This window comes from Natrix helvetica (assembly GCF_964273705.1).
Source record: "Natrix helvetica genome assembly, chromosome: 1".
NCBI lineage: Eukaryota > Metazoa > Chordata > Lepidosauria > Squamata > Natricidae > Natrix > Natrix helvetica.
In genome coordinates this window covers 262,048,840-262,075,434 of record NC_138548.1, presented here as the reverse complement: position 1 = coordinate 262,075,434, position 26,595 = coordinate 262,048,840, and the positions used below count along the sequence as shown (strand labels likewise).

At 36.8% G+C, this 26,595-nt stretch overlaps 1 protein-coding gene across 2 annotated transcripts in view; it reads right to left on the bottom strand.

Annotated features, from left to right (window-relative positions):
- Positions 1-1,245: 1,245 nt before the first annotated feature.
- Positions 1,246-26,595, bottom strand: part of GABRG2 (gamma-aminobutyric acid type A receptor subunit gamma2) — an 81,127-nt gene continuing 55,777 nt past the window's right edge. Inside the window, exons 7-10 of one of the 2 annotated variants that reach the window (XM_081934818.1) lie at positions 12,712-12,864; positions 6,892-7,097; positions 4,797-4,820; positions 1,246-3,421 (exon numbers count right to left, since the gene is read on the bottom strand). In XM_081934818.1, coding sequence (XP_081790944.1) covers positions 3,146-3,421; positions 4,797-4,820; positions 6,892-7,097; positions 12,712-12,864 — 659 coding nt within the window. In that variant the 3' untranslated portion in view covers positions 1,246-3,145. The remainder of the gene's footprint in view (positions 3,422-4,796; positions 4,821-6,891; positions 7,098-12,711; positions 12,865-26,595) is intronic. The other variant, XM_081934819.1, reaches the window with a different exon arrangement.

Genomic DNA, 26,595 nt, shown 5'->3' with positions numbered 1-26,595 from the left:
CTTCTGAAATGTCCAAAATTTCTTGGTGCTGTTGTTACTTTTACCTTTACCTTGCACAACTTAGCATATTCTGTATGACTCCCAGACAAGATTGACTAGTGTCTTCAAGAAAGGTTGACTATAACTTACATAACTTTTAACTGAAGTAGGGAATGGCTGAAACAGAGAACATACAGTACAAACAATGCTATCTTTATATCTATGATGTTAAGTGGACTCCCTTTTCAGTATTTTGTCTATAATGATTACAGGATCCTGAATCTAAAACCATTGGACATTTTTCAAAAGTGGTACGGAAAACACTGTAAGCCCACATACTAGCCACGTTCATCCACATTATTTTCCATTAAACCTTAGCTGTGTTTTTTTTCTACCATTCACTTCATTTACAGAGTATAATTTATTATTATACTTTAAGCACTGGATTTTTATTATGAATTGAAGAAGCTTCTTGGATGAGAAGTGAAATGTTTTCAAAGGGAAAAAAAACCAAGAAAGTCCAGTTGTCTTTTGGACAAGCACCTTTGCTTGTCCAAAAGACATGCTTGTCCAAGCAATCATGGCCTAGATGATTGAGAAATCCCCATAGATATTCTGAACTTTACTTAGATGCTGATCATCGTAGGGCATAGCCTTACATATAAATAAGTCTGCAGATAATAGAAGAAGAAATGCACTGTATTTTAGAAACCTAAGCGTTGAACAAGTAAAGTCAAACAGCGAGTCTCTTCTGAGAGAGGGGCGGTCTAGAAATTGAATAAAGTTAAGTTAAGTTAAGTTAAGTTAAGTTAAGTGTTCTTTGATCAACTGATATTTTGAAGAAGGGGACTAGAACTAAAGCTTTCAAAAAACTTTGTAAAAGATTTATTGATGAGATGAACCAATGTATGCATAATCCATAAATGTTTGTTGCATACACTGTTTCATTTTATGGAAACTGATTAACGAGAGATTCAACCTAGAAATAAGGATAAATTTTCTGACAGTGAGAACAATTAATCAATGGAACAGAAGTTGCCTTCCAAAGTTGTGGGAGTTTCATCACAGGAAGCTTTCAAGAAGAGACTGGATTGCCATTTGTAAGAAATGGTGTAGGGTCTCCTGCTTTGGCAGAGGATTGGATTAGATGGCCCATGATGTACCTTGCAACTCTGTTAATATGTTAATTTTATTTCTAAATTTCTGAACAAACATAGTGTATGTGCTTGTTATTAGTGAAGTTACACTCAAAGACAACAGTGATATTGAATGCAGCAATTTTATTGGAAAAAAAAAACCATGGGTAAGTGCATTTCCTTCTTTCAAGTACATTAAATAAGGAACAATTGATCAGCAATCAGTTATTCCTTTCTATGCATGTTTATTTTCAAAAGTATACAGACATTGGGAAACTTAGAACTCCTTAGAACTGTATTAGCTATCATTGATTTTGCAGTGATAATATACACATAGATTATTCTTCATTCCTGTCTGCAAACCTATTTGATATTTGCCAGTTGTGACCATAAACATGTCAGAAATATTTACATGTGCTAAAGATTGCATAACTGAGCACTGCATGAATATTTCAAATTCAGTTGCTATAGCTTGATGAGTTTCAAGAATTATCTAGGTGGTTTGAGTTGTAGCTGGAGCACCCCCATACTATGATGGATTATTTTCTCATTTTGGACTGTTCGTTTATTTTGGTTGTCTTTAGCTTGCGTGCCAACTGTGGAGACCTTTATCATAACAAGGGACCCAAAGCATGACAAAAAGAAAGGAAGCACAAACATCATCACACTAATGCATGGTGAACTGCAGGTCTACAGTTTCAAATGAAAACATACCAACAGCTGTCTGTAAAAAAAAAGCCAGAGCTACATTCAGCCTGGTTCATTTCAGATAGTTTGTGCATCTCAGCAAAAGCATCCTAGCAATCATCAGTATTCAAAGTAGGCGAGGAGATGCTTCCTGCACACACACACACACACACACACACACACACACACACACACACACTGTATATGTCATATATATAGTAATTGCCATCCTAATTGCTGTTGAAAATGAGGAACTAACACTGGGAGCAAAATTACAGAATTTTGGTCATTCAGGTTTAGTCTGTCCATGGACCAGTGTGTGTTCTGTTCAATTGTTTAACATCTGTGTAACATCAAAAAAAAAGTGCTGCCTGTTCAAATCTGCCATGCATGAGGGAGAAGGGATTTCTGCCAGACAAATAAAAAGAAGGCAATGGTTACTCCACAGTTTTCAGCAAAGCAGGGGATCTAAAATAAAAGATAGTTGTATATATGGAAATCTTTGCTTCATTCGTTTTGCCCATCCACCCACCCCAAAAATCTTCATGCACTAGACCCAAGTGCTACAAGCTAGTGAAATATTTACAACGTTTGTACATGTGCTATAAGGAAGGACACCCAGCAGTTCCTTTTTTTAAAATTTGGGTGAGAAGAAAAGCTGCCTTCTCCCCACTGACTAGTTTCATTGATCTGAAGTGAAAGATGACTCTTCCAAAAAGAAAAGCCTACAGAGGACAAAAGATATCACACATTTGTAGTTAGTGCTAATGCACAAGACAGCATTTACCTCAGATTGTACCTGCTGTCGTATATAATTGAAATGGTGACACTCAAAGCTTGAGAATTGGTGTGGATCCTCTCCTCTTGGTTCCTCTCAGATTCACGTGGCCTTCAATACGATCCTGGCTCTTTGTTGGATCATAGCACTTAAAATGAAGAATGATATCATCCAGGTCATAATAGTGTTATAGTAGCCTTCAACAAATGATCTGATGGTTGGTATTTACTGAGTTATGGCACTAAAGGATTCAGATCACTTCAAAGCATGTTATAAAATTGAAAAGTTCATGAAACTTTGATGCTCAACAGACCAGGGCTGAGCCATTCCCTTCTTAGATCAAGGAATGCTATGCATGGACAATGATACATGTGCAGTGCATTCCCTGGGGCAGAAGAGAATGGGATGGCTCCTGCCTGCAGGATAGTCCATATGTTTATTTTAAGTCCCCTCATATGCACCAAAGCCACTAGATCATGGCACTGAAGTGAATTCATACAGGAAACCAATATTCTAATAAAATTCCAACAATAAGGCTCATGTCATCAACTTCCTTTCTGCTTGTTTAAAGGTAAAGGTAAGATACCCAGTAGACCAGATTAAACAAACAGAAGGCCGTGGGGAAGAATATGCGGGCATAGGAGTCCATTTTGGCAATGCGAATATGTATCCTTCCATGCCGCCAAGCTCCTGTTCGGCAATCCTCAAAGCAGCAGAAAAAACTTGCACAGTCCTTGCCATCAAGACACTCATAGCCATACTCTTCATCCCGCTCTTGGAGGTGTGTCGCATTGTTCATTTGAATCGTCGCTGACCTTGGACGGATATCAATGGTTGGTGCCTGAGATACATAAGGGGCAAGAAGGAAAAAGGGCAATGATGAACGGTTGTCGCTTTGTTATAAAAAGTTCAGCTAATTGGTGCGAAGCAACTAGTAGCTCTACGGAACAGGCACATGACCAGCTTGCTAAAGTTCTGGTTTGCTACTACGATGATGAAGTCATCATTTTGAATTGATGGAAAGGCACAATCCAACACTTATACCTTAAATCCAAATGTTACTGAACAGCAGCCACGCAGCAGGACTTAATTCCAAACAAGAACTAAGCCATAGGAACGCCATGATTTGTTTCCCTTGTTAGCTATAACATGACTGTTCAATAGAGGAAAGTGGTCATATTTGTTTCCCCATAAATTTGAAAATGATGCTTTGTATTTCTACATAGTGAAATAAGCTTAAATTGGTTATTGAGAAGTGGAATACTACCATATGAATTATTTGTACATAGGTTAGGTGATGCTTGTAATGATCTTTGAAACTGAGCATTTCTATAACATGCAGTTTTCATTTGACAACTGTTCACTAGCTGAAAGCTTCCTCATGACAAAATATGGCAGCTGTATATGTTCAATCACTTCAATCACATTTTACTGATAAATATTTTTGAGGAGAAAAAACTGCTTGAAACCAGCAGATAGCATATGAAAGGTTTTTTAAAAAAAATGTTTTAAAATGTTTTTTTTTAAAAAAAAATATTAAAATAAAGGCTGGACACAGAAAAATATTTCAGATGTATTAGGATCATTTCATTAAATCTGTTACTGGAATATTTAAAAAGTTATCTATTTCAGAATTCTATTTCATATTCAACAATGATATACAGCTACCATGTATTTTCCGTTCTGGATTTTGAGAGCTAGTGACAGTAATGAATATAAGCATGTTATAGTCTTCAAAACTCTGCTGGCATATGTAAAAATAATTATAAGATCATCCAATGGCATCCAAGAGTTTACATCTTTGAAAGATTTCTGTCTAGCAAATCTTCAGAAGATATCACAAAGGCTTAGAAATGAATTCTAAAATAATTTATGGTGTATTTCTGTGTGGTTATCACACTGGATTGCATCCCATGGATAATTTAAGAAGAGTGAAAGAGTAATATAGATGTTTTGGATATTCTACGAGGATCTCTTCATGCATGCGGATCCAAATATTCAAATCCTTTGAACTTAGCATAAGTTCAAAAGAGCAGTGAATTAGTGTCTGGGCTGCTGAATCATCTTGATGTTCATTTCTAAATATTATCCATTCTACTCCACCATCAGGCCGTTTCAAGTAGAATGCACAAATTATTTTATAAACCTCTAGTGAAGCTCTAATTGTTCAGTTCAGCAGTCACATGCAGTGGATTTCTATTCCAAAAATATTATACCTTGAATGAAAACATCCGAAGAAGCTTTGGTTTTGTAGACAGAAAAAAAAAAAATCAGAATTTTTAAATTAAAGAAAAGAAGGAGAGGGGAAAAGGAGACAAAAAGTAGTTTAAATTAAAGATTCTATTTGAAACTATAGCATGTTAAAAGAAAACAACAGAAAAAGGATTTAAAATATACTAAGCAAGAATGTATGTAAAAAAGAATCAAAATTACACATTTTGGAATTCCAATTTAAGCTGTTTCTAAAACTAAGGAAGTTATGATTTGTCTGCAAGCATTTAGTAGTAGAAAAGCACACGTGATCAGATTTCTACGCACTGTCCTTGCTTCCTCACCCATCCCTTTTGTTTTTCTTCCTCAATCCACTGTCTTTCTACATTGCAGTTCACAACATGGGTTGAAGAAAGAAGAAAATCTTATTTATATAAAAACATTACCTTGTATTTTGAGCAGTGACTTTGAAGCTGTTTATTTTTTAAAAAAAGGAAACAGACACAAACAAAACCATGAAAGAGCAAGTCTCTTTCTTCTATGAAACAGCAGTCTTTATTACCCTTCCTGCTGTTAAAATAATACTAGTAAATAATAACAATTTTCCTCTCATTGTTTGCAATGGAGATGAATACATTAGATTAGGTCTAGCCTGGTTTCTTTGTTTCCTGGCCAGAGATATTCTTGGGAACTGGAGGCTCAACTAGTCTAAAATCTTCCATTCTTAGTCCATCCATATTTATATCTCTTGTGCCAGAACTCTGCTGTCAGAAAAGTGATAGCATTGGAGCTTTCATAGGGGTGAGAGAATTTCACTTTAGTTATTTTCCTCTCAAGTTAGAGCTCTTTCTGACATCATACAGATTTTTTTCTGTAATGATTTAGATGTCATTGACTATAGACTGCCATCTTCTTTACAAAAGTTTGTAAAAGTCTATGGAAATTAAACTTGTTCTGCCTGGCATCTGAAGAATAGCTCCATGCATACATTTAGTGATCCAACAGTGACAGATTGGACTCAATATTTGCTGGTGAGCTTGCTTAATTGTTTTAACATGGAATGAACCCTTGAAGCAGATAAGCACATATAAACTCACTAACAAATGTGTAATTTTTAACAAGAGGACAAGTACATTGTGTTAATAAAACACACAAATGATAAACAACTGAAAATAAAAAGAAAAACAGGGAGATAATTTTGACCATTAAAACAAAGGAAGGGTGATAAACAGGCAGAAATAGACAAGAAAAGACATACCATTTTTTAAAATTAACATTTGTAACATGTGCACTCTACAGTCTTTTGCCCAACCTTAGTTAGTTAATTCTACACTTTCAGGGTTAACAAGATCTATATTGGGGGGGATGTTGAAGCCCCCTGATGTCTAGATCTACAAACCTTATCTTTTCCAAAAAATAATTTTTTATGCTTAGAAATGCAGGACTTGAAGAACAATATCTAAAGGCAACAGGTTTCCACTGACATACATTCAAAGAAATGATATACAATGTTATAATGGGCAGCCTATGCAAAGTACCCCCCTTTTAATCTGTTAATACAAACTGAAGATTCTGAGACAGTCATAAAGAGAATAAGTGAGGAAACTCTTTCAGATTGGTCCTAAGAAAAATTGCAGAGTGCAATTCTGGCATGATCTATCTGTTTGTTCCACAACATTTGAGGAGCACTGAAGTTGGGGTCAGTAGAAAATGAATGCACTCTTATGCTTTTGACTTGTCTCATCATTTCCTATCTGTCCATCTGTCTATCTGTCTGTTTGTCTGTCCCTACCTCCCTCTCCCCCCCTCCCTGCCTCCCCCCTCTCCCTCCTCCCCCCTCTCTCTTCAATTTGCTATGTAAAGGATTCCCCCATTCCCATTTCTTCTGGATCTCCATCTATGTTCTTTCTATCTTTGTTCTACATTGGATACTAAGAAGATCTGCCATTTACATTCCTACTCTTGCCTGCTTATAAAGCAGATTTTCTATACACACTTTCTGTTTGATATAGCTAAAGAAAAGAATGAATGAACGAAAGGGTTCATTTCTGGAAAACATGGTTAAAATCAGGGCTTGTAATATTGCAATAAAATACATACAGGATTTTTCTTCTTTTTGTCTTTATCCTTGCTTGGCTTTCTGTTACTAACAAAATAATGAAGAGTCCCATACTCCACCAGTGCAGAAAAAACAAAAATGAAGCAAACTGATACAAAGAGATCCATTGCTGTCACGTAAGAGACTTTGGGAAGAGATTTGCGAGCAATGGTACTGAGAGTGGTCATTGTCAGGACAGTTGTAATACCTAGTGAGAAAACAGAAACAGACAGGAAAGTACAGAGAATGTATTGTTGCATAAGTAGAGAATTCCCCATGCTTGTCAAAGCAGGACATGCAGCAGACAGAGATGGAAACAGAAATAAAGTCATTTGATTTTTCATTTCATTTTCATTTTATTAGATTTATAAGCCGCTCCCTCTCCTCGAAGGGACTCGGGGCGGCGTACAATCAAAGATATATATTACATGTTACGTGGAGGAGGTATAAAAACTCATAACAACAATATTACATTTCATAAAATAATACAATAATAATAGGATTAAAATAACCTTAAAAAACTACCCTAAAATTTAAAAAATTGCCAGGAGGATTAGAGAATAGAGTTGTAGTTAAGCCAGGCCAGCTAGTTGGAACAGGTGGGTCTTGAGTTTCTTGCGGAAGGAGCGGAGATTAGTGATAGTCCTAATGTCGGGGGGGAGGTCATTCCAGAGGGCTGGGCCCATCACAGAGAAGGCCCTACTCCTGGGCGCCACCTGCTGGCACTGCTTAGTGGACGGCACCTGGAGGTGTCCCTCTCTGTGAGAGCGAATTGGTCGCAGGGAAGTATGGGGTAGGATGCGATCCCGCAGGTCGCAAGCACACCTGTTTTCTCTTTCTCTCTCTTTAAAGGATCAAGATGGCTGACCCAAGATCACCTGATAAGCTTCTGTGACTAAGGGTAGCTTGACTGATGAGGGACTAGAAATTGGGGTCAAATTCCAAAGAAATTAAATTCCAAGACTTTATCTACTGCACAACACTGACTCTCAGTGCACATGTACATTCAGATAATAAAGGTGGATATGCCAAAAACTACACATACACAATGTAGAGGAATCTGCACATAAAAGGGACATATTTGTATAAGTGTGTAGAAAAAGATGTATGAATTTTCATACAATTAAAAAAAAAACCATTGCCAAAAATAGAACGGCTTCATGTTCAGAAAGTTCAGAAAAATAAGAAAACCGATTCATTGTACTTAGCTTTGGAATTCTTTGGATCCAACCTGCAGCATGTTTCAATTAAATAAACAGATCTAAATAAATGTTTATTGAGAGGATCCTTCAATGTTGATCTCCCAAAGGATAACAAGAAAACAGTACAGTTGCCTGCTTGCTTTGTTATGCTTATTCAGATCTGCAACTTATATTGCTCAGATCCCTTTTAATCAGTCTCCCTTGTGAACGTTATCCATGATGTTAATGCCTCAAGAATGTTTGCTATAATATGCCTATACCATGAACTGTGAAAGGGAGAATGGAGTAAAACTCAACAAATCATTATTTGTTTTTGGGTACTCGCAGATGTCTTTAGTGTCTCCTCCTCTCTGATTCATCCTGAATGTAATTAATTTGTGGACAATTTCTACAACAAAGCCCTAGTTCTAGTCAGCCAAATGCAATAACATATAGCTAGAAAAACAAGGATTAGTGGGGGGGGGAAGCAAATTCTATTCAGGTCCATTTTGTGAGCAGCTAATCCTACACTATCTGGAAGGTGGCTTTTAACTGAAATAGTTAATTGCTAATTTATGCTGTTTATTACCCAGCTGGCAAGAAGTGAATAGCTTGGCTTCGTCCTTCTGTCCTTTGAGAAAATGAATGGTCCTGAAATATCTAGATAGCATAAAGTAACTATGGGCATTTTAAAACGATGGAATTTATCTTGTGAACCCATAAAGCTCTTGTCTGGGTAAAGTGTGAACTGTAGAACTCCCTCAATGTGAACATTTATATAAAATGAGCATTTATAGGTTGGAACAGCTACTACTTTAAAGCATCCCACATCTCCTTTGTCTTCACACACCCCAACCTTCGGGGGGGGGGGGAGGAAAGCCTTCATCAATCTTCTTTGCTGTATTGCTGAGAATACAAGAAACAATTTGTATTCTACCCAAATATATATACATATACATATACATATACATATACATATACATATACATATACATATACATATACATATACATATACATATACATATACATATACATATACATATACATATACATATACATATACATATACATATACATATACATATACATATACATATACATATACATATATATATATATATATATATATATATATATATATATATATACTGACAAATGGATATTGCCTGTGCCCTATGGCTGTGATGGCCACGTATGGCATGTGTGCCACAGGTGGCACACTAAGCCCTCTCTTGCCCCAGCACACTAAGCCCTCGTTGCCCCAGCTCAACTCCACCGTGCATGTGTGTGCGCCTCCTGCAGCCCGTTTTTTGTCCCAGGAGGTTGCAGGGAGGTCTACTAGGCCCAAAATTGGGCATGGGGGTCATGCGTGAATGCATGTGGGTGGGGGTCACGCAGGGGGAGGTCGCACTTGCATGCACGGGGTTGGGGGAAGCACAGGGGGTTGAGCACACAGGAGGTGGGGCATGTGGGTGTCACATGTACATTGTGCATTATGGGTGTGGACACACGCATGCACTGTCACACATGCATGCGGGTGCTTTCAGCACGCGACCAGAAAAAGGTAAGCCATCACTGCCCTATGGCAATCATAGTTCCTTTTTCCCTAACATAAACATCCACAATTTTTGGTAAAAAAAAAAAAAAAAAGTATAACTGGTTCAGACTTGGGAACAAGTATGAGTAATATATGCATTTTAAATTACATCAATGCTTTTGGTGGAAACTAAAACTCATTCTATCTTAAACATCTATTAATATTTGACATCCACTTTACAAAAGGAATAGCTCAAAGACATGGTGGAGTTTCAGAACATTGGACAGTACAGTTTCGGTAGAGTCAACTGATTTCAAATTTCAAGCCACATTTCTCTCTTTCTGTTTTTAGGCACTGGTTTCTGTTCTATGTATCTCAGAAACAAATTGTACTTCTGGACTATATGTCCAGCTATGGAAAGGCTTAGATACATTCTGAATCAAGGAAAGGTTTCAAAGATAGAATATTCTTCTCTGACAATAAGTCATGAGTTACTAATCCCTTTCAGAAGTTTTCCTTCATTAGTTCAAATACACAAGGAGGGTGAGAAGGTAAACCTTCTTGTATTGTCTATCATATTGTTTCACTCATGATCTTCATGAACTTTACCCACAATCTTCTGAAATTATTATTTTTAAAGCTGGCACGAAGATGTTCATTCTGCATTCAAGTAAACGTAGTTAGAATCCTTGTTATGGCTAGATAAACTACCAGGTCCACTTGGCTGAATGAAGAATCTCTCTCTGACTTTTTGTTCTAACCCATGACATTTACAAAGAGAATATTGCCTTTGTAACTATATTTTTAACTAAAAATAGAGGTATTCAGATGAACCTTCTTAAAACATAGGTAAAGAATACATCAATTCATACCAAGCTGACTTACGCCTCCTTAATGACATATGGACCAGCTACAATGTACAGCAAACGTGGGTTTTGCAGCACTTAAAAAGAGTGCAGTCCCAATCTACTGATTGATTCAAGATTCTGCTTCATATGGAAGATCCCACACACCTATACCAACTTAGTCATACTGGTTCCAAACATAAGCAGTAGAAATAAAAGCGTATGATTAGCCAGCAGAATCCCATGATCCTATCACAATTTTTTTTCTCCGTGAGTAGTGCTAATGTGAACCATTCAATTCCACTCTTTAGTGGGGAAGCCCTTAGTATCTAAGATTTATGAGAGTCATAATATTAATTGATGATTCAGTAATCCAGCTGTCTAAAATTATGACAATGTCATACATAAACCATGATATATCCATGCTTTTTTTTGTGGGAAAGATGACCAAGTGGGGTCTCAATACTTCAGAACAAACTAAACAATCATCATAATCATGGCTAAGGGAGAAAATTAAAATGTTCTCCCTTAGCAAATATTGTTTGAGCTTCCAGACAGCCATGTTTCCTTCAAATCTATGCATGGTATATATAAACATCTCAATCATATCTGCTCCAAAATATGTTCACAAAGATATAAATATATATTGCACACAATAACCTCTGAAAGAAAGGGGATATGTTTACTTTTTTAGATGAAGATCAGGTTTTAATACCACATCTTCTGTTTTACTATATTGGTCAAGTATTAGATGTTGACAATATACTATAACCACAGATAAAGTGAATCATATCGTTTATTGAATGAGCAAATTAAGGCATACAGAGGCAGTGAAATCTGATTGTAACCATCTTGTTGGGTTCTTGGTGCTCTGTGAGCTTGGATGTTTTCTTGTAGAGATTTCATTACCAAACTAAGTAACAACATCAGTGCTACAAGGGAGTGGGGTTTGCACTCATTTTATATGCTAGTGGCTTGCCCTCTCAGGGTAATTGAGAGGGATTTTAGGGGTTCCTGGATTAGGTTATAATTTACTGTTAGCTTGTTTGTCTGAGTTAGCAGTTCCTTGACTGAAGTATTATTTACTTCTTGATTGTTGCTCTAGTGTTAATTCTGGTGTTAACCTCTTCTCATCTGGATGCTGATTGCTGGAGAGCTGGTGTTTCCGTGTCTTTGTTTACTTTTGGCTTTTTGATTGTCATTTTTGAATAGTAATAGATGTTGTTTATGTGGCTTCTGATGGACGATTTGTCTGAATGGCAGGCTTCCAGGGATTTTCTAGAATTTTTGGACTTGGCTTGAATTAGGATGCTCACAGTTTCCCCAGTTTAAACTATCGTTAAGTCTGTCAATGTTGTATACAATGCTCTTGAATATAATTTTGGGTAATGTACATTGGAGAGCCAGTTTGGTGTAGTGAAAGGTGAAAGGGATCAGGTTAGAAACCGGGAGACAACAAGTTCTAGTCCCATCTTAAGTACAAAACTACCTGGGTGACATTGGGCCAAGTCACTTTCTCTTAGCCTTAGGAACCAGACAAGGGCAAATTATTTCCCAAAAAAACTTACCAAGAACACTGCAAGGATTTGTCCAGGTAGTTGCCAGGAGTCAAAAACTAACTCAAAGGCACGCACAGAGACACACAAATTATAACAGATAGAAAAAAATAGCTACTATAATTAAGATATTGCTATTCTGTAAGGGTAGCCCAATTAGGGCATGGCTTGTGTGGAATAGGGGAATATTATATCGGATCCAGGCTCTTTCCAACCCACAAGACTGATTCTTTTCAGAGTTGGGAAACCTAATTTGGAAATCTTGTTAAATCACAAAAACGTTAGCCAAGAAATAAAATGGGGGAGGGAACCTAAGGATATTAAACATCTCATACCATGCTTTTGACTTAAAATTCTACTGGCCCAGGCAAAATAATGTCCTCCCATTGCTTATAAGTGAAAACATATGTTTTGAAAAAGCAAGGCTAGGAAAAGGATAGAGAGAAACAAAGCTACAAATGTTCTCATTTCTATTCTGCTGATCTGAAAGTAATAACGTTTTGAGCTTCTTGGAACCAATTTGGAGAATTCCAATGAGAGCATTATATTGTGCTTCTCTAGATTTTAATAGGGCAAAAGCTTTAAAGCAGCAATCTAAATGTATCTCACATTGGATCTACGCATCTATGCAATTAGTATAAGCTAACACATTGTTATAGACGTTTTATGACTACTAAAAAGATAAAGAAGCAATGACCTACCCAAAGATGTTCTGGCTGGTACAGCATCCTTATTAATCCAGAAAGAAACCCAGGAGAGCACTACAATGAGCGTGCAGGGGATATAGGTTTGAATGGTGAAATAGCCCATCCTTCTGCTTAAATCAAAATAGACTGCCATCACCACATAATCTCCTGTAAAATGTATATAAAGAGATACAGATACACAAAATACATTATGCAGTCAAATTACTGTCTACTGATGCATTGCCCAGTGGCCCCAAGGTAAGTAAATTTCTCGGTGCCAAATCTGGTTTTCCCATCTCCCTTCACTGGACCTTTGTTCCTTGTAGCTGGACTAGAAAGTTAATTGAAAACTGTGCAAGAGTACCTCCATGACTGATCCACATACATTTAAGAGAACTGCTTCATTAATTGCGACGAGTCTAGATAATCAGTGTGCAATTAACCTCCTATCTACCACAAGCTAGCAAATGATAGCAGGGTGGAGTATATTGTATCCAGCCAGCTTAACTTACATTTCTCCATGGACGACATATCCTTCAATGTCAGGTTAGTGACTAACCAATCAATTTCAATATACCATCTTTTTTCATTTATTTATTTTAAGTTGCTTCCAAAAGGTTGTCACATTCAACTCACACTGGTTCTTATCTCTTTTCTTTCTTTGATTTTCTTTGCTCTTTGATTCATTTTTTACTCTTCATTTTCAGTAAAGTACTTCAGTAAAAAAAAAAAGAAGATGTGTCCATGAAGGGGAAGGATTCTAATGCATCCTGGAATTGAGACTAGAACTGTTCCTCTTTTTTTCAGGCTCTTTCCATAAATACAATCCCATGCTAGAAGACAAGGGGCACATACTTTTTCTATGTAATTTTGAAGTATGAGGCAATTGGTCAGATGTAAAGAAAAATATGCATGTATAACTAAGTAAAGACCTGTTTTTTTTTAAAGTAATGTTTTTATCTGACTGTGCTGGTTTCACAGAACTATGTGTACCCTGGAGTTAGAGACAGAGCCTTCAATTAAAAGGCACATATCACTCTAAAACTAGCAGGCCAATTCTGCAAAGTACATCTTATCACTAGATGGCAGCAAAATGTTAAGAGTTGTCTGCACAGCTTTCTTGCCATCTTCTGGTAGCCTGAGATGACCCTAAATGTTGAGCAGATGTAGATGGTTTGGGCAAAATCTGTGGCTTAACAATGCAAAGTAGATGCCCTCTGTAGCGACAAAATAAGTTGTGAGGCTTTGAGAACAATTCAAAAGTTTGGGACCCTGCAGAAACAGATGCTGCGTAGACCCAGGTTGAAAACGAAGGGTCAAACATGTTATAAAGAATGCATGGAATTCTTTACCAGATTTATTGCCAAAAGTTAGGCACTGTGTTTCAATTCTCAGGAAAGCACTCTTTAATCTCTTTTTAAATTGTACCATAGGGTATAAAAGGAGAAAAAGATCAAAGTCAATAATGAACTAACCCATTAATTTTCCACTCATAGGGCTACAAGTTCTCAGTTACAAAAATCCAGGTAGCCATAAAACAGCAGCAAAGAACTAGCTTAGTGAGATTGAGGAACCATTGCAGATCAAAATACGGGTAGTCCGCACCTTACAACAGTTCATTTAGTGACCATACAAAGTTACAACGGCACTGAGAAAGGTGACCTATGACTGTTTTTCACACTTACAACCATTGCAGCAACCCCATGGTCATACGATCCTGGCAACTGGTTCATATTTTAGGACAGTTGCAGTGTCCCAGGATCGCATGATCCGCTTTTGGGAAGTTCTGACAAGCAAAATCAATGATGAATCCAGATTCACTTAACAACCGTGTTACTAACTTAATACATGCAATGATTCACTTAACAACTCTGGCAAGAAAAGTTGTAAAATGAGGCAAAGTCACTTAACAAATGTTTCACTTAGCAACATAAATTTGGGGCTCAATTGTGGTCATAACTTGAGGACTACCTGTATTTGCTAAAATAGATAACTTCAAAGAAAATATCATAAGGTTTGGTACATAGCCAACAAAATTCCTCCACTTCTTTTTCCCAAGATGCTTACAATGGAGTTGTTTTCTACTCCCAGATCAGCAATTCTGCCTGCTGATTGCTAGGTTTGTGGTGCAAGAATCCTACAGATTTTGGCATACCGTAGTTTGTAAAGAAGTTGAAAGCCACTGCTTCTTCCCACTCTATAATTCACTGGCATTTACCATTGGTAAGGGGAAGATTAATTAATAATATTTTACTGCAAAGTCATTTACACACAAAACCAAACAAATCTATAATTAAAACTCACAATTCCTCTATGCGAAATTTGGAAGGATTATCCTCACAGTTGCAATAATTATGATAAAAACGTCATTTAATTTTGTCCCAAGTCAACAAATGTCAGACTTTGTTCATGTTTCAAAAGCCTAAAACTGAAAAGAGCCTAACTCCAAAAGCTTTGCAGCCTATTCTTGTAAAAGCTCTTGCAAATTTAATCTTTTGACCACTTGCCATGCACACAAAGATCAAATTTCCATATTGCAATACTTGCCCTGAGATTAAGCAAATAAACTCTGACCTAATTTAAATAAAAGCACCAAATCATAACTGAAACCAAAGTTTGTCATCAGTGCAGGCATCAGACTATACTGATGTGTTATGCATTTACAATATGTGTTTCCTTGTAAGAATCTTTTCAATTTCTCACCCTAAGTTTTAGGGTTCATTTATTTATCTGAGAACTGCCTTTATGGAATGATTGAAAAATATGTCTCATCTGAATTTTTAAATGAGTATTTTATTCCTTCCAAATTTATAGGAGATTCCATATTTAATAAATTGTCATATTAAAAAAAAAACTTCACAAAACTGAGCAATTAAGCAAAACTGACTGACGGATTCACCTTTCCCTTGAATGCCCTAACCAACAAGGTTTATGGTAGTCACAGAAAACCTTTTTACGCAAGAGGAGAAGATTTATTCCCAGATCTGTTTGAAAATATAGCTCTTTTAGGGGTGAGTAAAAGAACCACACTTTCAAAGCATTCTGGGAATAAATAGTAATTTACCAGAAAAACCGTGCAATCCAATAACGGGACCTTTGCTAAAGCAGAAGATATCGGGGCATCAAATCAGATGGTGAGAAGTCTATCAGGTTCTCTAACATTCCATGTTAGTAAAGTTTGTTCATGCAAATTCACTACAAAGAACAATGTCAGTGGTTCTGAACAATCGTCTCTCTAAGTTATGAAAAGCAAAACAATGTCCACAAACATCAATTGTATCGACAATACTTCACAGAAAATCAACTTGAAATATTACTTCCACACTAACAATAACAGTGTGACTTCCAGTTAGATGCACTTAATTTCTTCACGCCAGCTTGCAAAACCAAACCAAATTGATCAAAATATAATACCTTTTTTTTTTTCATTCTGCAATATGTAGCTGCAATCCTATACAGTTTGTTGCAGGCCTAGTCCTGCAAATGAAGAGGAACTTCATTCTGAAAAGATATGCTAAGTAGGAGTGTGTGAAGTAGCCACAAACCTTACTCAACCACAATGTTCGATTTAAAGACATATTGATTGAAATTCAAGTTGATTGAACTGTGCAATTCAAACCATCATATCAATTTGATTCAAATATTTAGACAAATTTAAAGTCTGTTTGCACTTTTGCAAAATTCTAACCCATATTTACATCAGATTGGAATTAATAGACTTGATTTGGCGGTCAAATTGATTTGGCAATTCAAGGCAAACATTCAGTTCAAAGGAATTATTTGATTGAATTGCCTTCAAACCAAAGCTTCCAATCCAAAGCTTCTCACAGCCCTAATGCTTAGAAGTATACAGTATTATGACTGTTTTAAAATGTCAATCCTGTTTGTATTGTAGCTCAAATCCTTTTCTTCCTTCTAGCAGAATTCCATTTACTTTTTACCTTGCTTGTCTTTCAATCCAAAAAATTCAGGAGAAGTAAGAAAAAACAAAAACATCACAACATTGACCCAAGCATGAAAAGCGCAAGAATGTTGCAGTTGCAACAATAAAACAACCAGACTGTTCATTCAGTGAAGTGGTGATCTTAGCAGTTTTACAACAGAATCCAATGTTTGGCATTACATTTGTAACTCAGTAAAGCAGACACCAAGCTGTTTCATTGTGTAGTGGTCTTCACAATGAAAACAAACAGACACCTGCCTCCAGTCACCACAGAAGGCTTCCAGTGAATACAAATGTAACATTCACCACTCAAATCGTTTTTCAAGGCAACAACTGGGCCAGTGTGCTTTTGAAATTAAAAACAAAATGTGATTTTGCCTGGGACGGCCGCTGTGACATTTGGTTAAAGCCATAATGGAGTGCTTGAGTTAACCCAGCACAATAAAGCTATAGGGAGACCTTGTATTACAATGTACAGCATGTTAAAACATTTAGCATAGTCCCCCTAATTTTAGCAATACAGTTATACTTGCCTCTTGTTCAGCCAAAGAAGCAACATAGAGGATAATTATATATTTACCTTGGCAAATGCAGTCCAAATGAATGACAAAATATTTGTACTTAGCTTCAATTGATATATGCCATTGATGCAAAAATATATTTGTGCATTGGCTTTCTGCTAGTACATATGACATAAAGGGCACTTTATTAATGGGTAATTGAAAAGCAAAAGCTGAAGTTTCTCAGTTCTTCCTCAGGGCCATGAAGGAAGACAGAAAGAAAAAAAAGAGCACAAGTCGTTCTTAGAGTCCCCAGATTGAGCTATGAAGGTCAGTGATCCTTCAAGGCTGAACTATAGGATGCTTAAATATGCATCTTATGACTACCATTTGCTTTTATTTTACAGTGTAAGTACACTGTGCACTAATCCAATTGAAGCCATTATGGAGGGGGGGTGCATCTTTTTTCCCCCTCCATCTTTATTATTGATGGAGAAGACTGTGGACAGTCAAGAAAACAAACAAAATGAACAACTCAATCTAGAATTCTCACTTGAGGCACAAATGAGTAGGCTCAAATTATGGTACTCCAGTTTGGACAATTATTTGAAGATCTGGCTCTCTGGAGAAGGCTCTAATGCTGGGAAAGGTGGAAGAAAAGAGAAGAATGGGGTTTCTAGTAATATAGTGAATTGATACAATGATGATGAATGCACATTGGGAGAACTGAACCAGTTCAGGAAGAACTGAAGGACCAGGTTAACAGAGAATATATATGTGATTGCTAAGAGTAGACAACAAATGGATGGCATTGTCTCTGATTATGTTAGATAGATGATAGATAGATAGATAGATAGATGGATGGATGGATGGATGGATGGATGGATGGATGGATGGATGGATGGTGGGTGGATAGAGCAATAGCACTTAGACTTACATATTGCTTCACACTGCTTTACAGCATTCTCTCAGTGGTTTACAAAGTCAGCATATTGCCCCCAACAATATGGATCCTCTTTTTACTGACCATGGAAGGATAGAAGGCTGAGTCAACCTCTAGCCAGTCAGGATCAAACTCTCTCTATATATATACGGCACCAAAACAAATATATATATATATATATATATATATATATATATATATATATATATATATATATATATATATATATATATATATATATATATATATATATATATATATATATATATATATATATATGTTTTCGTAGATTTTCACGGGTGTAGGTATGCTGGTTTTGTTGTCTTCGGGTCTCTTCCCGTGTCAGATTTCCCGTGTAAGATTTCCCGGCCAAGACAATCTCAATCTTACACGGGATTATATATACACACATACACATACACACATATATGTGTGTGTGTGTGTGTGTTTGTAGGTAGGTAGGTAGGTAGGTAGGTAGGTAGGTAGGTAGGTAGATAGATAGATGATAGATAGATAGATAGATAGATAGATAGATAGATAGATAGATAGATAGATAATTAAGAAAAATGGGTGAGAGCATGTCCCAAATATAAATAGAATTGAAATCTTCCATTTTTTTTAAGGGGAGAAAATATACATTGTTATTTTAATGATTTTCTGCAGTTTTGTCATCCCTTTTCAGACTTATGGTCAAACTCTGCTCCTATGGTCACAAAATGAAATTGAAGGTCCTATACTGAGCAAATGTGCCCAGACTTCTTTTATATCTTGGTCTTTCTATGAACATTCATGGAAGTCACTACAGTATATTTTAACATTGATTTCTTGGCCCTCCAACCAATTCACTGGCCTCAGCTATCCTTAAAGTCAAATAATATTAAGCCATGTAGGAATTTGTCTCCACTTACAAAACTATGTGACATATGTGACAGACAGTAAAGGGGATCTGAAACATTCTCCAAAAAGAAAGAAACCACAGGACTAGTTCAATGATTTCATATAGCATGCAGATTCCATTACGTAAAAAAAGGTATAGCAAAATGTGGCCTTAACAGATCAATACACAGTAGGGCTTGCATACTTCCAACATTGAATTCTAAAGACAACTAATTCAGCTGACTAAAGTACTGAATGATTAGAATCAATTAGTGAACTAGCTCTTGTAGCTATAGAGATAAATCAAGATTAGCAGAGTTATAGCAGCATAGTTAATACGTCAACATGCCCGCATTTAAAACATGTAAGATACTTTGTTCCTTAATGTATGGACAATGAAGTTGCAATGCGAGACCAAAATAGACTAATTGGAATTGAATTAACAAAATATTCACTTCCATTGGATGGAGCAAGCAGAATTTTAAACGTATCTTTCATCTTTCATAATGTCTGTCTTTACAACCAGCTGACTTTCCTTATTGAAGGGAGATGAGCACATTAACTGCCCCTTTAATTCTATCTGCCTAAAGCTGAGCAAGGCTGAAATCAGAATTAAATAATCAAGACATCAAAAATTGGCATCAATATTGTTCAAGTGCTAGGAGTTCCCTTTATTTATTTTAGTGATGAGCAGTGCCAGAAGAGCATTTGAATGGTGAAGAAAATGGTTCAGATTGATTCAATAAATTGTTCTTAAACACTGATCAAATATCTAACAGCTTAAGTAAGTATGAGTCACTACAGAGATGTGAACCAGCTTATACTATTGGCACATGCACATATACACCGGCTGTCCTAAAAAGAATTCTATTGCTTTCTGGTGGAAAGATAAAAAATGAGAAAAGCAAGGGATGGGCACAGATTTGTTTAAATTCTCAGTTCATTCAACTGGATAAATATACTTGAATGGAATCCTGGAAGTGGGCGGGGGGGGGGGGATCAACAACCTTATCTCTTGCTTATTGTATCAGCATCTGTTAACAAACTGAACAAATACAGTATATTTTCAGATAAAATGATTCATTCAGAGATAAGACCTGTCTGAAGCTACAGTATATGCTTCTAGTAAGGTTGTGATGGAATAAAAGTTTGATGAAATGTGGTAGGAGTTTGGTAAGAGGAGTAATGACTTCCTTTTGGTGGATGGGCAGGCATGATAGACAGAGATATATAATACCCCCCCCCCCGCAAAGTACAAATTGGTGGAGATTAAGGAACAGATAAATGTTAATATTAAACATGTTGGAATCCCTAAGGATTTTGGAACTGACGACTTCCACATAAGAAAAATATTCTCCCAAGGAGCAGAAAAGCAATACAAAAACATTCAGAAGTATTTAAAAAGTTGTAAAAAGCTCTAATCCTGCACGTAAGATAGATAGGAGATACATAGATGAAAGGATGTCAGGCCTGGAGCCATTGGAAGAAGAGGATGAGGATATGGATGAGTGAGGAAGAAGAAGGAGAAGGGCAACAGCAGCAGCAACAACAACAAACATGAAAGTATCTGGGTAGAAGTCAGGAAACCAGGAGTTATAGTCTTTTTTTTAATGCAGAAATGTAATCTTAGGCCAGTCACTTTTTTTAGCCTTAAGACGGAGACAGTAGTCAACCATTTTTGAAAAAAAAACCTTGCCAAGGGAAGAGAGAGAGAGAGAGAGAGAGAGAGAGAGAGAGAGAGAGAGAGAGAGACAGACAGACAGACAGACAGACAGACAGACAGATTACTTATAAGTACACAAAAGGGAATAGAAGCAGGCTGAGGCATTTTCTTTCTACAAATCAGTCCAGCTGAGCTCTACTCCCTAACAGGAAAGAGAAACAAGTTGACATGGGTGAGCTATAAAAATCTTGATCCTCAATGTTCAGCCAATCAGTAAGAAAAGAAAAAAGCTATCAGCTGTACCTGTAAGAAATTCATCAATTAAATTGGTGAGTGTAGTAGGGGGAAATCAAGGCTTGAAGACTCCAATGGAAAAGAAAACTGGGATCAGCAGAGGGAAAGATCCAACCAGGAGCAAGTGGAGAGGGTGCATAAACTGCTAGATGTTGACCTGTATATTTCGAAAAAGGAAGGATACAATCAATATTTCACCTTTAAGAAGGTAAACTAGTAGGTTCTTAGTAAACACTCTCGGTGAAAGAAAATCATCCCAACAAATTAAATAACTTAGTAAAGATAAATAGATTACTTACTTAGTTAAGTAGCTTAGGGTTAACATTTATTCATGTGGCATTGTCTGTATAACTGGTTGCTATTTTTCTACAGCAAGTAGTAAAGCTGTTCTATTTGTTCAGGATTAGTTTGATTTTTTTTAATGCAAAGGGTAGGAGTAAGAAAAATACTGCCAGCAGAAAAAGAGTCTCCTCTTTTTATGGTGGAAGGGGCTGAAGTGGAAATCACTGCCAGGTTTTCTTTAAAGTTACTTGCAAAGGAACTGGGGAGAACTGACTTGAGAGATCTCAGGAAAATCAGCTTCTCATATCCAGAATAACTGGATTCAGATATTGGGTACACATTTAAAGCCTTGCTTCTAGCATTACATTGAGTATCTCTGAAACTGCAGGTGACAACTGTAATGCAGTAAATCTATCCGTTGTGTAGAAAGCTGTCCAGAATTAGCATAATGTGGGATCATGAATTACCTCTACCAGTCCTGTCTTTTTCCACGCATTCTCATCTAAGCCATAATTAGGGTTTCATTACATAATGGAGTGAAACAGTGATACCTCTTTGATAATGGTTTCAACAAAATTCATTTCAGAGTCTTTATGTATGCTAGGTTTTCACATTTTGCTCCAAAGATAATCCTAACTGTACTCTGTAACATTGTGACTAAGTAAAAATCACTGATTTGAAAACTATATTCCCCTTACCTCAAAGCTTATGTTAAATCACCTTCTATTTGCGGAGTCCTTGATGCTTTTTGAGCTAGTTATATTTCCTTCTATTGACATCTTTTATTCAGTTATGTGATTATAGAACTGTGGTGGTGCAGTGGTTAAAATGCAATACTGCAGACCACTTTTGCTGCCTGCCAACTGCCTGCAATTTGGGAGTTCAAATCTCACCAGGCTCAGGGGTGATTCAACATTCCCTCCTCCTGAGGTGGGTAAAATGAGGACCCAGATTGTTCGGGGGCAATATGCTGACTCTGTAAACCACTTAGCAATATGCTGACTCTGTAAACCACTTAGGGAGGGCTATAAAGCACTGTGAAACGGTATATAAGTCTAAGTGCTATTGCTATAGAGGAACGAAACTATGTCAAAACCAACACTAAGAGAGACAACATTATATAAAATATTGTGTACAGTGTGTTGTCATGGAATTTTCATGCAAACTCTTTTCATTTGTAAAAACAAGTCCAGTTTTAACTGTGTGAACAATCTGATTATTAAGTGAGGTTGTGCAGTTAAATATTAAGTATATATTATCAAATATATATATACACACACACACCGTGGGATTACTGTGCTTGATTGGCCTCTCCATTCTTCTTCCATACTCTGGGTCCTTGGTTTTCAAATGAGATACAAAAGTTGCTCTCATCAGAAAAGAGGACTTTGGACCACTGAGCAACAGGATTTTGGACCACTGTGCTTCATTAAGACCAGCATCAATACAGCCGTCTACCAGGAGATTTTGGGAGCACTTCATGCTTCCTTCCGCAGACAAACTTTATGGGGATGCTGACTTCATTTTCCAGCTGCCCACATTGCCAAAAGCACCAAAACCTGGTTCAATGACTGTGGGATTACTGTGCTTGATTGACCAGCAAACTCATCTGACCTGAACCCCATAGAGAATCTATGGGGCATTGCAAGAGAAAGATGAGAGACATGAGACCGGACAATGCAGAAGAGCTGAAGGCCGCTATTGAAGCATCCTGGTCTTCCATAACACCTCAGCAATACCACAGGCTGATAGCTTCCATGCCACGCCACATTGAGGCAGTAATTGCTGCATAAGGGGCCCAAGTACATATGCATGTTTATACTTTTCAGAGGTCCGATATTGTTCTATGTACAATCCTTGTTTTATTGATTCAATGTAATATTCTAATTTTCTGAGATGGTGGATTTGGGGTTTTCATGAACTGTACGCCATAATAATAATAATAATAATAATAATAATAATAATAATAATAATAATAATAATAATAATAATAATAATAATAATATTTAATGCTTCTAGACTGCCCCCTCTCCCGAAAGGGACTCGGGGCGGTGTACAGTTCATACAAAATATAACAAGATACAATAAAATTAAATATGTACAGTTGATAATTGACATGGAGGAGGTTAAAAAACAGTTAAAATAACTGTACAAAGCAGATATAAAATAAATTCAAACCCCTAAAAACAAATACAGTAAATTAAAAAAACCCTAAAATAACCAGATATAATACATTTGCCAGGAGGGACAGTTGAATTATGCCAGGCCTGCTAATCAGAACAGGTGGGTCTTCAGTTTTTGCCGGAAGGAGCGGAGGTCAGAAGTGGTTCTAATGTCGGGGGGGAGGTCATTCCAGAGGGTTGGGCCCATCACAGAGAAGGCCCTACTCCTCGGTGTCGCCCGCTGGCATTGCCTAGTGGACGGCACCAGGAGAAGTCCCTCCCTGTGTGAGCGTATTGGCCGCAGGGATGTATGTGGGAGGATGCGATCCCGCAAGTAACTAGGTCCCGTGCCATGGAGCGCTTTAAAGATGGTAATCAGCACCTTGAAACGCACCTGGAAAACCACAGGCAGCCAGTGCAGCTCGCGCAGGAGAGGTGTTACGTGGGAGTACCTCGTACTCCCCATCACAGCCCGCGCGGCTGCGTTCTGAACTAATAATCATCACAATTATGACAAATCACACCTTGAACTATCTTGCTTTGCATGTAATGAGTCTTATCTCATATATTAGTTTCACCTTTTAAGTTGCATTACTGAAATAAATGAACTTTTGCACGATATTCTAATTTTTTTGAGTTTCACCTATATGTCTCCTTTTATTTTCTCTCCAAAAAGCAGCCACTAGAGAGAAGAATAATTCCTTTTTCTTGTTTGAGTTGTTCAGACTGGTTAAAAAAATTGCTTCCCAATTAACCTGCGCAGTGCACTACTATTCCAATAACATTTAAGAAAATTGCTTTGAGGTTGTGAGACATATTATATTTTAAAGGTGTAATATTTCAGTTCACATATCACTAATAAGAAAAAAGAACATCCAGATGTGTGCCAACTTGAAGACACTTAATTCAAATACCAGCTTCTTCAATACTTTCTGAAGCAATTTCTTCTTCTCTTCTTCACTACACCTTTCTCGCAAATACCGTTAAAAGATTTAGAAGATATAAGTGCCAAAATCTAAACCCATTTGCCATGCAAACAGAAAGAGGAACTGAATATAAAAAAAAATATGTTGTTAGATTTAACTCAAGTGGGGAAATATTCATTTTAACTATGTTACAATACAATACAATAGCAGAGTTGGAAGGGACCTTGGAGGTCTTCTAGTCCAACCCCTTGCCTAGACAGGAAATCCTATACTGTTTCAGACAAATGGCTATCCAACATCTTCTTAAAGACTTCCAGTGTTGGGGCATTCACAACATCTGGAGGCAAGCTCTTCTACTGATTAATTGTTCTAACTGTCAGGAAGTTTCTCTTCAGTTCTAAGTTGCTTCTCTCCTTGATTAGTTTCCACCCATTGCTTCTTGTTCTACCCTCAGGTGCCTTGAAAAATAGTTTGACTCCCTCTTCTTTGTGGCAATTATAATAGCAAATTATAATAGCAAACAGCATCAGCTTCATAACTATGTTATAGAGTAATAAATAATAGCTGCCACAAGGTTTCCTATAAATAAGTTATTAGTAGATTTATTTATTTATTTGCTGTATGATCATAGAACAAGAGTTGACATGAAATCAGAATAGGTAAATGAAAGCAACAAGATCAAAAAGTCATTGATATGAAGATGGCTTTTAATTTTATTCTCCATACACTACAGGAATAAACTTTCAACTTCATTGAAAATGGTCTTTCCATTGAATAGGAGTGATTTGCTTATATTATACTTTGTCTTCAAGTCAGTCTTGACGCCTAACATTTCCCCTTTGCAAGATTTCAGAAGGGGTTTGCTATTGACTTCTTCCAAGGGCTGAACAAGTATAAATAGACCCAAGGCCATCTAGCTGTCTTTGTGCCCAAGATAGGATTAGAACTCACACTCTCCTAATTTCTAGCCTGATGCCTTAACCAGTACACAAACTGACTCCCATGCACACTGAACCAAAAAATAAATCTCTTATTCATTTTAATAATAACAACAAAGAAGTTTAACTGAGGTTAGCAGAGGAAACATGCTAGGAGTTGCTTGGAGAATCAGTTAAAATGTAAGCATAGGGAGTGATAATATTGCCTTTCACTGAACTGAGGTAACTGAATTGCTTCCCTTTCATTAAAATTCAAAAGAGACAAGTTTTGCTGCCATTCAAATAGAAGATGGTCTGTTCTCCCACCTCTGGGAAACAAACATAGTAACAAAGTATAATTCCCAGAGAGCTTGTTAAGAGGAAACATGGCTTTCCCCTTTATACCCAGGATGACCTTACTTTTCTCTTATTCCATCCCCCAAAACACAGAGAAACAGCCCAGTCAGAGTTTGAAGAGATAATTATGTGCTTTTCATTTATATTTGTATCTACAGATCTATATACTTATTAAAAAGGGGTAAAGTGTCAAATCATTCTAAAGTACATTTGTCACACCAGTGCTTGTTTCAAACAAGAGGACACTCTACTATAATATGCTATTGGCTTAATAATAGCTTCCTTGTCCTGGTGGGACTTTTGAGTGTCTAAGAAGATCAGAACTAGCACTGTGCAAGAAATAAAATAAATCAAATTCTTCTCTACATAACTAGTGTTGGCTGCTTCCTGAACTGGATGCTTTTGATGGATGGGTTAATTCATTTGACAGAGAGAAACAGAGAACATATGACAAATAAATGGAATAGTTTTGACAATATGTTTGAACATATGACAAACAAAAGATGAAGATCTCATCTATCAACATTAATTAGTTTCCATAGGATGCACATTTTGTGTTGTTCATTTCTTTCCAAATTTATTATTATGGTTGGTTGCACAGCCAGCCAGATGTTTAAGCTGGCTTTGCCATTTTTGTCCACCTGTCAAGTCCTTCCTGGGATAGGCGATCATTATTATTAATTATTATTATTCATTATTATGTTCTAGCCATTTTGACAACTGAGTTTTCAAAGATTGCAATGTAATGTAGTAGTTAAAGAATTGGACTAGAAATGCATAGATTCATTAAAGCCCATCCATCCATCCATCCATCCATCCATCCATCCAATCTATCAATTTCTACTCCTTTCCATCTCAATCCAATTGACTCTCAGGCACCAAAGGTTTCTGAGTGAGTTTGGACTCATTACTCAATCTACCACCCACCTAACCTCACAGTGAGTTTGCTGTGGGTAAAAACCAAAGGAGGGTGTTCTATATATGCTAGAAAGAGCAAAATAAAATCCAACAAATAAATGCATTTACTTTTGAGGCC